Source organism: Lingula anatina, chromosome 9, assembly GCF_051362555.1.
Source record: "Lingula anatina isolate TDL-2025a chromosome 9, LinAna3.0, whole genome shotgun sequence".
In the NCBI taxonomy this organism is placed as follows: domain Eukaryota; kingdom Metazoa; phylum Brachiopoda; class Lingulata; order Lingulida; family Lingulidae; genus Lingula; species Lingula anatina.
The window spans coordinates 6569116-6584651 of NC_141775.1; the positions used below are offsets into that span (position 1 = coordinate 6569116).

Below are 15536 nucleotides of genomic sequence, written 5' to 3' on the forward strand. Positions count from 1 at the left end.
TTGTAACACGGTAATATTTGCACATGCCCAACCCTACACCCTCATAAAATTTTCAATCAAGGAAGCTGTAACTTCATAAATACTCTTAAAGTTTTGCTCCTGTCCTATTGCGTCTGTCTTAACCAGGATCACCAACCACAATCTTCAAATCATGTATGGATCCACTGTAGAACCGTCTTTTTCAACTATAAGCATTTAGCAACCACAACGTAATTTGCAAACTGAAAAACGTGAATACGAATTTTGCAACCTTAACAGTTAACATATGTTGACGAACTAGTGGATTAACTATTTTTGTCATTGAGAGACTTGTAGAATGATAGAGATATCAAATAAAATTGGAACAGCATACCTGAATTGCACAAATCTGCAGGTGCAAGTACGTTTGTTACAAAATGTGATACTGGCATTTTTTTTTTTTTTTTTGCAACCTATCGCATTTTGCTTCAGTTTACTACAATATATACGTTTGGTATTTTATAAGTAAATACTTCATTTGTTTGGTTTATGCACTAAAACAAAACGTGATAAAAAATCCAATATTTAATATCAACTCTTACAATTTCAATTACAACTTTGGCCATCAAATTGAAAATCCAGCAGCAATGTTTCTTATATCATCGAATATTTTCAATGGACTATGAAGAAAATTATTAAAAGATATTATGCACAAAATACAAAACAAAACTTCGCATGCTAAAAAAATCCATAAATCTATTTCAAAAAAAAAAAAAAAAAAAAAAAAAAAAAAAAAATTACAAGTACTTGCGCTTCATACTATAGTGAATGAGTCAAGTGTATTAAATATAACTATAAAAACCCTACCAAAGTTTTCCATCTGACTTTAGTACCGAATCACCCGATCTGCAAAACAGATCAGCTTGCCAGTATTTAGGAGTATTAGCTCTCTGACTGTAATTCAAAACACCTTTCTTCTAAAAGTACCAATTTTTGTCACATTTCCTGTCAGGTTCTGGTCAGGGAAATCAAATGGAACAAAAATTATATCAGGTACTTTGACAATATATTCACACATGGCAAGATAATGGCGCAATTTCACCTGTGAGCACCTCTATTCAGTAAGGATACAAATTGATATTCGACTGATTTCCAGATCGAGAATCAGTTCATCTCAAGCTTAAAGGAGGTCAATTTCTAATCATTTTCATACGCAATTCATTAACTACAAATGTGGTATGAACCAATAAAATAATACGAATTAACGTTTGCGCACTTGCTTTTCATTCATGTTAATGCATTTCTGCCTCTCTCTCTTTGTAGGTATCAAAATATATAATAACAGCAAGCATGTTGTGTAAATACAACACTCGATGAAATCAAAAAATTAACTTTTTGCTTAGATCTCAGGATGGTGTATTGCACAAATAAATTCTAACTAAATACTTCGTCGTCTTTTTCTTCCGAAATCATATGCAGCGGAATATCTTCCGGTCTACCTCCATCTACAAGATCGGTTTGATCTCGCAGATTCTTTTTCATATCAGGGTGCTTTCCTTTCAATTTCTCCATTGTCCTTTCGTCTATTCGAATTAAAAGATCAACATGCTCAGAATCAGCGAGTAGAGCACGCTCCTGGAGGCCTTGCCACGTGTTCAACATGGTCACGGAGCCGTCATTGAAATCTCGCGGGACTTCAACGTCACTTGTTTTGCTGGTGTCACGCATGGTGCTCATGCTTGCGCTGCTGACCTGTCTTCTCGGAGCATCGGCATATTTGAATATAGTATCAGCAACCTTGTCCAACGTGTGGATATGAGTTTCGTCATCACAATGAATCTCGCCCAGAGGAGAAAGTTCAAGACTGGTTGCTATGGTAGCACTCTCTGGCTGTGAGAATGCTTCATAATCTTCTGGCAACTCTGTCATGTCAAGATCAGCAATTGGCCATGTCTGCGTGAACGCCGCCATAATTTCGTTGAAACGACTTTTGTAGCTTATGGTCCCGGTGTAACTTGTGTCAAGTTTTGGAGGCTTGCAGAAACTGCGTAGAAAAAACGGAATAAAACCGCCGGCAAGTGACGCAAGAGTTTGATTAGTCGTGGATATATTATACAAATTCCCAAAAGTCCCTACCACAACGAATACGAACGCTATAAAGAGGGATACCAACAGAAGGTACACAATAGCGCCCCACATCCTCTTGTAAACCGGTCCCGGTGATCCACATAGTTCTATCTCGCACATCTGATTAAACAGTTTCTTTGGTATCCTGGCCGTGTCATTCGAATCCAAAAAAAGAGCGACATTATTGAGATGATAATGATTCCGTTTTTTCTTTGATAAACCATCCGGCACGTACTTGAGGGTTTTTGTTACATACAACTGAGGTCGCTCTAACTGGAACGCTCTTGGCTTCTGGTATTCCTCCGGTTGCAAGGCGGTTGTGTTGGCTTCGCTCGCCATATTGTATGAAGCGGTGACAATACTTTTGCAAAGAGCAAGGTATCCCTTGTAAACGTCGTTAAATGCGTCATAACTGTACAGCGCAATAAGGGTTAGAAGGGACAAAAATTTCAGCGTTGTCCCGGCGTTCACGATGGCTCCCATTAACGTCAGTGCAAACATTTCTGTTAGAAGGTAAGCGCACTCTGCCAGAATGATCAGGATTGCGTACAAGAAGAAAAGACAGAGGGTCGCCACCAGAAAATGTTTCACAACGTTTTTAAACTTCGCTCCACATGTCATGTCTTTAATGTTAAGCTTTTCTCTGAGGTAGGCATCAGAGTATGTCTTATTGATCTCAGAGAGTGGATCCGTCACGGCCTTTAACCCTTTCTTGATCCCGGCTTTAATATTGCTTCCGTGTTCTTCGAATTCGGTATTGTCAGGTTGTTTCTTCCGAGCGCCTTTCCGTAGAGTCATTTGCGAATTCCACAACACTCGCAAAGAAAGGTACGCGGTTGGCAGGCAGTAACTGAAGGCAATTAAAAGACAAACAGGGACGACCACAATCCAGTACAGGAGGCCTGGAAAAACACCCCATATGCCAAACTTTTCCATAGGGAGTAAAAACACGCCCGAGAGTTTCTGCAGAACATTCCTGTACTCGATACTGAATAAGTCTTCGAAGGACTCCCTGACAGTTTTTTTCACGGTTCCGGTTCCAATGACCCCTTTGTAAGCCAAGCAAAAAGTGGTGCAGCACACGAAGTAGAAAACGTAGGCGAAGATGAAAGCCGGGTGAGTGGGAGTAAAATACTGAAGGAGATTGTCTTCGTACTTTTGGCGAAGGTTCAAGTCCTCTAAGGCTTGTTTTCTTATCATCATCTCATCGTGTTCATACAATAGGTAGATAATCAGACGAATTACGAATGGGAATGGGATTATGAAAATGATCGTAATTATTAGTCCGACGATCTGCCACAGGTGGAGCCACTTGCAACGACAGCCCCGCCTCGAGAGACACCCACATAAGTTGGAGTGGCAATACATGTAACAGCCCGGTTGCTTGGCTACTTTACACTGGAAAAACATTCGGGAAACCGAATCCATTATTCCAATGGGCACTTTATGCATAGTCAATGTTTTGTCCAGGTCAACGTTTAAGTACAGCTCCGGCGTGTCGACGTGAATATTTTTATCGAGTTTATTTTCTCGAATCCATGTCCGTAGTTTTGGCGTCAGCTTGGGATAGTCCAGCGGGTCAGTTACGTCTAACACGTGTCTCGCACTCACGCCCGCCTCGCGCTCTTTGCCGCTCATAACAGTCATGCGCACTGAAAACCTTATTTTCTTTTCCTCCGCCCCCGGGCCCAGCTTCAGGACGTACGTGTAAGTATCCTTCGCGAATGTAAACAACCATCGTGGTGCTAAAAGAGGCGCAAAAAGTATGACCAAGTACATGAGGGCGAGAATCATATAGTCCAACACGATGACCCACGTGTCCTTTAACTGGTCAGTGCAACGGACTTCGCCTTTTACCCAGCGACAACACTCGTAGAGAAAGACTCCGTGCCCGCTGACGTTCTTGACCACTGGGTTACAGATATGATCGTCAATGGTCAACGACGTCTTCGTTGCATTGATGTCGAAGTTGTTAAGTAGAAGATCGCGTATTTTTTTCGTTTTACAAACGGCACTGAGAGTAGCGAGGCAGCCCTGGGGGTGGTCGGCTAAAGTAACGTCCATGTCGACTTGACCGATGCCCAACATGGTCAGAGAAAGGATGTCGTAGTTAAAGGCCAGCGTGAGTAACGTCTGCCCGTGACGAGAGTGTGCACGCGACCAGTAATTGCCTCGGTACAAATTGGACATGTTGACTAGAAGAGGATTCGCTTTCGTTGGATACCCAGCAAATTTAAAGAGAAACTGGATGAGTTTCGTTTGCTTGTTCACTAGTAATTCTATGTCCGCGCTAACAGTTGGATCTTTGGGATAGACAACACACCTTGCTGCGTGCATAGAGTCACAGTCATCAAATGCCGGTGTGCCCGCCATGTTTACTTTCTGCTTATTATTCTCGCTAATCAAGGTGAAATTTCTGTCGCTTTTTTCGCTGCCATTGTACTTCAGAATAGTCTGTGTAGTTGCGTCTTGGGAGACCACCTTCCCCAAAGTTAAAAGCACCACAAATAATCCCAAAATGGCCATTTCATACCTCTTAATCCACGCAGTAAGTTCGTAAGTAATATGCCGCTCAGGTCGTGTTGTCTTCACTGTGTGTTTGTGAGTAGCAAGCCTGAAGCATGCGCGGTTAATATAATTGGGTCGCCATAAAAGGCGGAACAGAATAATGACCTAGTTCCATTGACTGAACTACTGCACACAAAAGCGCCATGAATATCGAACAAGTTATAAACGTACATTTTCTTACACAATGGTCAATACAAGAAGGTTCCTCTGATTGACAGGCAAGTTAGGTCATATAACGCTCACCTGTACAGTAGGCCTACCTGTATGGAGCTTTCGATGAACATTATCAAGATTATAGGCGAAACTAAATGGGAGATATTCAAATTAATCTATCTTAAAGCCCCACAGCTCATCAGAATAATGTACAACAACACAATGTGACAAAAAATTGTATAACATAGAAAAAAAGTTTGGTTGGAGTTTATAAGTGTTTGAATTATTCAAAACGAGTAAACACTTCTACATTTACGCAGTGCATACGTGTTCGCGCATTATTGTTTTCTGTTATTATATTTTAAAATGAACATTTCTAGAACACCGAAAATAGCACTGAAATGTTTATATGGTTCATTTTCTGGTTTATTGTTGTTCCTATTTTTTTACTGGCGTAATCCAGTGAACTCTGTTTTCTTTAGTCAACCTGTGAAAACAAGAGCTCGGCTGCAGTCAAATCAATCTTTAGACTTCAAGGTTACAGTAAAAGGTTGCACCGACTGCTGTATTCTTCACTCCACCAGAGGCCTTCGGTCATCTCTGCTGTTACAAAATGAAGTTAAAGATTGGCGTATCAGCTTGTATATAAAAGCTAGAGAAGACCCTAGTGTAGGGTACGTAGGAATTACATGAAGGTGTATTAATTTCACCAGGGTTATTAATTAACGCGAAATGCGCAGCTTAGCTTTACCATAGAAAAGATTATTAATATAATTTACAGGTGTGCTGAACGCACAGCATGATTAAGTGCCCACAACTCACAGGGCAACCACAAATGTATACCTCCTCTTCAGCATCTTAAGGAACACTTGCGCTTGGGATTCAACTTGCTCATAAACACGGCTACCAAAACATTTTAACGTCTGTTAAGGGGTAAGGTGTGTGTGTGTGCGTGTATGCGTTGCGCGGGGGGGGGGGGGGGGGGGGATACAGGGCTAGAAACCTTTTATGGGACACGGCACGTTCGAGAAGAAAAAAAAAACTAATAAAATGGGAGTACCAGCAGGAGGGGGTGGGAGGGTTGAAGTGAAAACCACTTGTCCCTTGTGCTCCCTCGTTCCGAGATGTGCAGACTTTTTATGAGCCGAGACACATTACTCGGAGTAATGGGGAGGGGAGGTTGTTTACTTGTAGAAGTAATGTACGCAGTGGCTCCGTACAAAGTACACGCTCGCGGAACTGGGATGGTATATACTTTGATCAACAACAGAGATTAAGTAACAAAAAAACCCTTGGCCTTGACACCGAATGAGAAAGAAAAATAGAGACAAGGACAAGCTCCTTTTGTTATCTATGATCTGCATTTATTTAATAGTATAGACAGCGTTATTCGAATAACAATGAGATCAGACATGGAAAGCCGCCAAAGGGAAACCACCCCATCTTCCCCACACTGTACAAAAAGTCTGGCTTTGACTAAAGTGAACTTTTTGACACAAATATCCTATTACAACAAATAAACAACGTGGCAGCTAATTTATCTAGAACAATCTGCACCAAGTTTTCTGAAAATAGGGAGGAAAAGAAACACCCGACAATTTACACTTTTCATAAAAAAGCAAAGTGCACATTTCACCCGCGGTTACCAAAATAAGAAGCAGTCTTTACAAACTTATGTCAAATGAAATGAAGCCTCCCACCTAATCTAAATCTAGCGAACCATCCTGCTACTGGTATAACACTTTGGCCATTCTGAATATTTCATAACTGTACACGGTGCACGTTAATATAGATCGAATCAGAATAAACACGCCAATGTACAACGCTATATACAACTGTTCTTTTCGGGTTATTTTAAACTGTCCGAGACGATATGACATATACAAAGCACGTGAACCCGCATAAATAACTGAAGTTCAATAAATACATCGAGTACTTCTTATCTCTTCAAATAAAGATATACCTGTGGTTAAATATTATACTGATCATAAAACTCAAAGACAGTAACTTATTCTTTTAATACTATGCTTTATCAGATTGCTGCCAAAATACACTCACGGAATATACGTCTATCGGGGAAAATTAAAACTACTAGAATGAATTAAATACACCAAACCTTAAAGAAAACTAAAGCAAACTGTTCAAATATGTAGGCAACCCCGCTATCCAGAAAAAAAGTTATTACAACAATGTTGATATGCATTTGAACTTCTACTTTACAACATATATATTCGAAAATTTAACAACAGTTGGTCCAGGGCTTTATTTCCCTGACATCGTCAATTTCGTTGATTTCTGTGTTTCATCCCCCTTCGCTCCTCTTCTTATCGACGTTAGGTATTCCCAGTTGAACTTCAGCCATATGGCTTTGGTCGAGAGTTTTTATTCCTGGAGGTAAATTTGACTTTTCGGTTCGGTTTATTTGTTCCTTTGTCATCTGTGAGATCTTTTCTCTGGTCCATTTTCTTCTTTATATTGGGAAGTGAAACGTATTTTTTGTTGCTGGTGCTTAGGTCTTTGTTTCCTTTGTTCAATTGGAAGTTGTGATTTGGGCTATGTATTGATGGAAATTTCATTCTGAAATTAAAATTTAAAAAAAGTTAAATAATGGGAAAAACATCATCGAAAACCTCTAGCAATAGTTGAGAAGGAATAGAGACAATTTACTTTTAAACAATTGAAGTACATAGTTAACAAAACATATTCACATTTTTTTGTCACAAATATAAAAGCAAAACTGAATACATGATTGTGAAAAAGTATTTTATTACCCCTTCCAAAAAGGCCATGTTACTTCAAAATCCTCAAATAGAGGATTTAGAAGTATGTTGGCTGGCCCATTTCGATTTACATTGGTTGGTTTGTTAGTTGACAAACAAACTCACTAACAAAAGGATGCTTTTGATCAAATTTTGGGGGAAGGTCAAAAATGTGCTTATAACACACAGCATCAAATGCAACTAATTGTTGTCAGTGATCCATTAATTAACTGATAACAAAATAATTAGAAATGTGCTGCCTTGGCTGAGGGTCTGGGTTTTTCTGAGTGGTTTTTTAGTCTTATTAGAATGATGTATCACGTTTGACAAACTTAAAGCATAGCATTTACAGTCATGCACTTAGCCAAGCTGTCATCACATAATTTACATGGCCACTGAAAGGGTTAAAATGCCATGTAGTGGTACGCAGAACATCTGTTGTAGCAAGCAGCACAGCATAAGGCATGAACACACTTTAATAAACTAAGAAACAGAGGTCATTATACACCAACTGAAAATATATAAAAGTGATTTTTTCATCAACTTTTCTACAGTTACAAATGTCACTATTGTTAGAAAAAGCATGCTCTCAACTAGAGGATCAGAGAGGCGATACCGCCTCCGGATATTGTACCACCAGCTGGAGTAAGCGCATTCGTATGGACCCCCCCCCTTCCAAAAAGGGACACCATCACCAGTCTTGTGCTTGACAAGCTCTATAAGATTTTCGAATTGACTTGCATTTTCCTACCCTTGATCACTCCTGTATTCTCTAGACAAAAGGCCTATTGGTTTTCCTTGAAAAGTGTTGTTAATGGTGCATATATGCTGACAAAAGAGAAAACATAGGGGCAACAAGGGGCACATCTCTGCTAGTTTTAAAGATATGAGAGGCAAGAAAATATGCAAAGCTCAGTTCATGGTGAAAAAGTAGGTCAAAGGTCAATTTCAATATCATAGTTTATGAATTTCTATTTAAGTTCAATAGCAACCATGGGCATTTCTTTGCCAATTTTGCAGATTTAAAGGCCTGAAAACATGCAAAAAGCAGTTCATCATAAAAAGTAGGTCAAAGGTCAATTTCAAGGTCACAGATTGCTAGTGTATTACTTCCTATTCAAGTTCAATAGTAACTATGGACCTATCTCTGTCAGTTTTAGAGATAAAGGAGAAAGAAAATTTGCAAAGTTCAGTTCATAGTAAAAAGATGGTCAAAGGTCAATTTTAAGGTCACAGTAAATTGCCAGTATATGACTTACTACATGTACTTAAGTTCAATAGTAACTATGGACCTATCTCTGCCAGTTTTGGAGATAAAAGGGAATGAAAATTTGCAAAGTTCAGTTCATGGTGAAAAGTAGGTCAAAGGTCAATTTAAAGGTCACAGTAAATTGCCTCTGACTTTCTATTCAAATTCAATAGTAACTATGGGCGTATCTTTGCCAGTTTTGGAGATAAAAGAGAACAAAAATTTGCAAAGTTCAGTTCATGGTAAAAAGTAGGTCAAAGGTCAAATTTAAGGTCACAGTAAATTGCCAGTATATGACTTCCTATTCAAGTTCAATAGTAACTTTGAACCTATCTCTGCCAGTTTTGGAGATAAAAGGGAACGGAAATTTGCAAAGTTCAATTCATGGTGAAAAGTAGGTCAAAGGTCAATTTTATGGTCACTGTTAAATTGCCAGTAAGTGACTTCCTATTCAACTTTAATAGTAACTATTGACCTATATCTGCCAGTTTTGGAGATATAATGTTACAATTCTGAGTTACAATAATGTGCCACCACAATGTACTTTTTAATACAGCATAACACGAAAACCGTATGAAATACAAAAAAACGAAGACCACATGCAATGTTGGGCTTTACATGCTCTACAAAATGCAAAAAAGAACAGGTCGCTAGCATTAACGGTTCCCGAATTAGAGACAGTTTTCAGTTTCGGTATCTTATGGCCGCTTCTCCCGTGAAAATGCACCGATTGACCCCAAATTCACGGAGATGAAAGATGACCCAAAGGGTAACACTTTCCAATAATATTATTGGTTAAGTCTGTGTAGTGTCTGAATAACAGCGCAAATAATATTTTTTTTGTAAAAAATTTCATTTTTTTGAAAATTTTGGCCTGTTTGACCTTGAAATAAAGGTCAAAGGTCAAATCCAAGGGCATATTTGAAATCTACACATATGACTTTTGGAAAGCCGTCTGTAGAAATTTTTCCCATAATTCCTTCCGTAGGGTAGATAATTGGCATTGAATTTTCAAAAATTTTGACAAGGGTGCATTTCAACAAGCGTCACGCCCAGGTTAATGCACCGACTGAGACAAAAAAATCTGGGGGTTCAAGTTGAGGTTATATGTGACCTAAATCCAAGAGATGGGGACAGGGGTCCTTGCGGTCTAGGAGGAGTAGCGGTAACGGTGACTTGTATCCGGCGCCAGTACGCGGAGCCGGCGGAGCTTACGGAGCCGGCGGAGCCAACGGAGCCGGCGGAGCCGGACGAGACGGGTCGGGACTAAAACCATGAGTACCGCCAGCGTACACGCTGGTGGTACTAATAATGCTTCATTTTGATTTGTCACTTGTAAAAGAGAGAGAAGGAGAGACAGAAGGAATGAAAGAGAGAGAGAGCTAGTAGGTAGTAGTCAGATGTTACAGTTAAGCTGATATACCAGAGGTCAGTTGCACAAAAAAAAAAAAAAAAAAAAAAAAAAAAATTGAACTCTTCATACTTTCTATGACCAGGTCCAATGATTTCAGTGAGGTGAACAGATCATTGAATTCCCATGGATTAAAGCAATTTAAAATGTCAGCCTTTAAAAAAAAAAAAGTTGAACCAAAATTGTGATTGCAGCTCTTGGGTGAAACTGACCCTAAGTGTGAGTCTGAACAAAACTGACCACAAAACCACTGACCACAGAGAGGGCAGCCAAGGTGACCATTGTTAGTGCAAAAGCCCACCAACCTAATATATGAAAACTGTGAGGATGCTCGTGATGAAGTTAATTATTCCAGATCCCGCTCTCGGAATCTGGCTCTTGGATTGTTATCTCTTGGGGTATACTCTAATGCTGGGGTTTGCCGCCTCCTCCTCCTCTCTCTGTGATTGCCGTACCTGTCACGTCCATCTGTCATGGCGGGCTGATGGCGACGACTGTCTCGATCTCGTTGAGACTGGGAAAAGCCTTGTTGTGCTCTTTGAGTCCACTCAGAGTCAAAACGTGGTGCTTCCTCTGTAACAGAATCTTGATTGTTGCAAAATGTTTTTATACATACATGTACATTTCTAAATTCTGCCAAGTGTTATGAACAAGTCTTACTGTTGGTAAGATGCTCAAATTCAAAGGACCTTTGTTCAACTATTTTGTGACCACCAAACTGCTGGAAAAAAAGTTAATTCAATTTAACCATATTAAATATTAACACCAAAAGTCAGGCTAATTTACATCTGCCTTCCAATCTAAAACTTCCACACTAACACTGTCAACATTAATTCACTAAGCTATCACTATGCCTTGTCACTCTACCTTCGTCAATATTTACAAAATCCTGATTCTCTTCCATATCCCCAGTCCGCGTGTTTTTGGCTTTTGTGATCACATGACCTCTGTCTTTAATATGGCGGCCAATGGCCATCTTTTCTGTTGCTGTTTCTGAGTCGCGGACAGCCTTACGGGTCTCTCTGACCTGACGGCAAATAGGACAAATCAATATTTTTGTCTTCAACACATTCTGCTAAACAAAAATGTCATTAAAATACAAATATAACTTACTAGAAAAAAGTTGTGATCTTTGAAGTGGTCTAAATTACATTAAAACACCTTTATTAATTGTTTAACACTTTTTTCATAAAATACCTGCCCAGAACACAAATCCAGGAATTCCCTAAATAACTACATGTAAGGACGAGGCTGGGTCAGATAAAAAATCCCTGAAAATCAGACAACTATTTAATCATCAAATCCACAAAACACAATTTTACCCTTTGCAAACAGGAGAAAGTTAAGGACGTACTGCTCACAGTTAAAGAAATGAAATGGAGGTGGGCAGGACATGTCAAAAGAATGAAGGACAATAGGTGGACAATCAGGCTTACAGAATGGACCCCAAGGTATGGACAAAGAAAAAGAGGAAGGCCGGTCAAACGATGGAGGGATGAATTAGATGACTACTGGAAGTCTTGGAAGAAGAAACCTTGGCCAGAAATCTGAGGCTCATGATAGGAAACAATGGAAAAAGCATGCTGAGGCCTTTGTCCAACAGTGGAACACTATAGGCTCTAAATGATGATGATGATGAAACAGGAGAAGACCTGATTTCAGGCTATCTTGGTCGATTCCCAATGTATCCATCGAAACGATACAAGTGGGTCAGACTTGGATTCCTTGAAAACAGGGTTTATGCAGACTCATCACACTTCAATCATAAACTATACCACAGTCTGTTCCAAAAATCTGTACCCACTCTTTGACTGCCCAATACTCATATACTGTTTAGATTTAAATGCTTATTGACACTGCACCAAGTCTAATTAGTTATAATTAAAAAATTAACATCAGAATAATAACAAATACCGAGGCATAAAAGAAGAATATTCCCCCCTCCAAAAAAAAAATAAAATAAACAAACAAAAAAAAACAACAAACAAACAAAAAAAAAACATTAGTAATGGGCAGTCCAAGAGTGAATCCATATCTTAGGGACATCCTGTATACTTACCCCTCCAGGGGCAGTCCTGGTAGAAGTGGTCGCCTGATACACCTTGGGCGGCCCTTGTCCTGTATTGGAATAACTCATCACAGAAGACTGGGAAAATGTGTGAACATTGGAATCAGGATCATTCTGTAAGTGTTCCTTTAAAAAAGAAGTTCAGAAATGTTAACAACTCTGATCATTTATATATTTATTTGTTTGTGCTATGTTATAGACAGCTGTGCTGTCACTGATTGTACCTTGTATGTGGAAAAGTTTATCAATAAAGAATCTGAACCGTACGAGCAGTATTAAGCCTCCAATGTTGACTACATAACCCAAGATGTGAAAGCTGTCAAAGCAATTATTTTTAAGACAATAACATAGTGCTCACAGTTTTTGATGTCTAGGATTCAGATATTACGCCAACTGCCGTGTATACTTAAATTTAGTTTGCTTTCTTAAAGGGCATGTAACCACTGCACTTAGAAAATCAGCTATGAAGGGAAGCATTCACATGCCTACAAGGTGGCATGTACTTATCATATTGCTGAATCCCATGTCAACTTTTTTTTGTTGTTGTTGCTGTATTGTTCTTTCTTCTGTCATACCTCATGATTCAGAAGTTCATATTTTATGGATCTAAATGTAAGACTATTACTTATTGAGAAAAAAAAATTACCATATTTTGATGCATGTTGCCCATTAGACTTCTCATGTTACCCATCATGCTATTCATGTGGCCAAATATTCCGCCAAAGGGGTCCATCCCCCCTGCAAACATATCCCTTGGGGCCAGCTCCTGCCTACGATTTCGTTGGCCTCGTCCTGGATCGCGCTGATTTCCCTGTGGCCGCCCATCTGTGAGAGCCAGTGGGTGTGCACTCCTAAGCATTGCGAACGGATCCTGCAGCATGCCATTCATCATGCGCTCGTGGTGCCTCATCATCTCTTGGTGGCCACTGAAATTAATAATAATAATAATAATAATAATAATAACAACAACAACATAAACTTATGCAATTTATAAAATAAGAACATAAATTTATGCAATTTAAAAAGAAATATATATGAGACAATAATCGTGCAGTTTTCTTAAAAAAACACAATCCACATGTACAGCAGCACTATAAAAGCACAAGACTTTGTCTGAAAAGGAGTTATGGGTAAATGGCAAGTCTTAAAGATGTTTACAGCACAGAAGGCTTTGCCTAGTCCCGTTTGCTGTCTTCAAAGCACTCTGAGGTCCTGTTCACATTGTGGCGTCTACTTTTTTTGTACCACACCATTCTGAGAGAGGCAAATTCTTCTAACCAGACTATTATTAAACAAGACATCAGTCATTTAAATGGAAACCCATGCTCAATGTAAACATTTAACCCCTTCGATATTATGACTGGTTCTAACACTTGAAGTGAACTTGTGAAAGGGGATAAATGAATAATAATCAATATGTTAGAGACAGTCAAAATGTTGCAAGGGGCATTGCAGAAGGGTAAATGATGTTTGAAACTGTGCCACAGATCATGAGATGGCAGCACTAATGGCTAGGATTTGGCAGAGCTGATTAACCAGGTTCTGGGAGTTTTTTTTTTTTTTTTTTTTTTTTTTTTTTGTAAACGCCGTCTGACACCGACTTTCGACATAGTCTAACATATTAGTAGGCCTTCACATATATTTTAAAAAAATAAAATGCGGTGTTTTCATGAGTACAAGAACACTTTATTATGTGTTAAACCTACCTTGCCTTAAATACAACACCAAGGAGAACATTTTAAGTTAACTAAATATTAAAAGATGAGATCTCCACATTGTCAGAACGGAGACTTACTTACCTAAAAAACGGGTCATTCTCGAATTCCCTAAAAAAGGAACCCCCCAACATTTTAAACTAACGCACTCTTTACTAGTGAGCTTTTGTAGGTCACTCTTAAACGCCAAAAATTACTATGGTGTCGTTAAACGCTGAAAATCTGTCAAATACTTTCGTTCCTGACGTCTAGAAATTTCCTTTGTGAAATGCGCATGCGTCTTTCGTTACTAGGATAGACGGCGCCCTAGTACCCAAGATAATACGCATCGAGTAATTCTATTAAAAGCATACAAAGAACACTTTAGATATTTTAATTTAACAAAAATAATTTTCTTGGAATTTTTATCTCTTTTCCCAGGTGTAACGTTTCTGGTAAATGACAAAATAAATAAATAAACAAATAAAACAGATAAAATTGAATCAAATAAAAAGAGTTTAAATTAAAAAATAGAGCCTACAGTACTCACTGAAAATGATTAGTCGTAGGTGGTTAGTTTTAAGCACAGGCAAATGCAGATCAAACTTATACATGGGATTGGGAAGCTGAAAATAGTGTTTGTTTTTTTTTAGCTAAAGTCTGCCTTACCCAGTGGCAGATTTAGAGGGGGTGTCAGGCGACCCTCCCCCCCCTTCGGTTTCTGAAAAAAAAATCACACCTATATGGTCCTCTTGAAATGAGAAATCTGACAAGCTGAATCATAGTTATATAAATACCACCATACCAAATACCACCGTTAATGTTTTGCCCTCCAAAACAAAAATTTTTCGGGGCCCTTGAGCGCCCACCAAGCCAAGGGGGTGAGGGTGGTATCGTATTCGAAGACTGACATTCCTAAAAAAAAAAAAAAAAAAGAAAAAAAAAAAAACTTCAAATAGTCCTGGATCCAAATGCATTCTTTTAACTGACATATCCTTGGGAACATATTTACAGTTTTTTTAAATTAAGTTCATTACTTTTACTGAGTCGTTTACAATCAACATTCAATTTTTGTGTTAATGCATTATTGTGTTAATGCACTTTTTTCTTACCTTTTTCCCTTAAAGTGTATTAATTAAAAAAAGGGGTAAGCCAAATGGTTGAAAATGATTCGTTCATCAAGTAGCCTATCCAACAGAAAATCTTGGATATCCCGCTCCCCCTTTTGCTCTTATCATATTTTTAATAGAACAATTTTCTTTTCAATAAACTAAAAACCAAAAGCGTTTTTCCTAGAATGTATATAATCGTGGTTGAGCTTTTTGTTTCGTGATGTTTTCACAGAAGAGAAATTGATAACTTTTATGGCTCTTCGCCCCTGGTAAACCATCATGCAGACAATCAGATTAAGGTTTTGTCGTTGAATAGCGGTTTTCTTTGACAGTTCAGCACAAAGTTGTGTCACGTAACCTTCCGCTAACATGCCATGCTAAACACTGTGCTGCCACGTATCGGACGGAAAAAAAGAACACGGAACGAGAAAAAAAAT

At 38.8% G+C, this 15536-nt stretch overlaps 1 protein-coding gene and 1 long non-coding RNA gene across 2 annotated transcripts; one reads left to right on the top strand and one right to left on the bottom strand.

Moving 5' to 3' along the window:
* Nucleotides 1–6148: 6148 nt before the first annotated feature.
* On the bottom strand, nucleotides 6149–14292 carry LOC106166777 (myeloid leukemia factor 2). The gene is made up of 6 exons (XM_013545435.2): nucleotides 14093–14292; nucleotides 12940–13219; nucleotides 12285–12419; nucleotides 11093–11252; nucleotides 10531–10798; nucleotides 6149–7383 (listed from the first exon to the last, which is right to left on the bottom strand). The coding sequence occupies exons 1-5, from the start codon at nucleotides 14140–14142 to the stop codon at nucleotides 10572–10574; spliced, it is 852 nt and encodes a 283-aa protein (XP_013400889.2). The 5' UTR covers nucleotides 14143–14292; the 3' UTR covers nucleotides 6149–7383; nucleotides 10531–10571.
* LOC147759833 (uncharacterized) lies at nucleotides 11251–12136 on the top strand. The gene is made up of 2 exons (XR_015331072.1): nucleotides 11251–11566; nucleotides 11876–12136. It is a non-coding gene; the product is annotated as an uncharacterized LOC147759833 (long non-coding RNA).
* Nucleotides 14293–15536: the final 1244 nt, after the last annotated feature.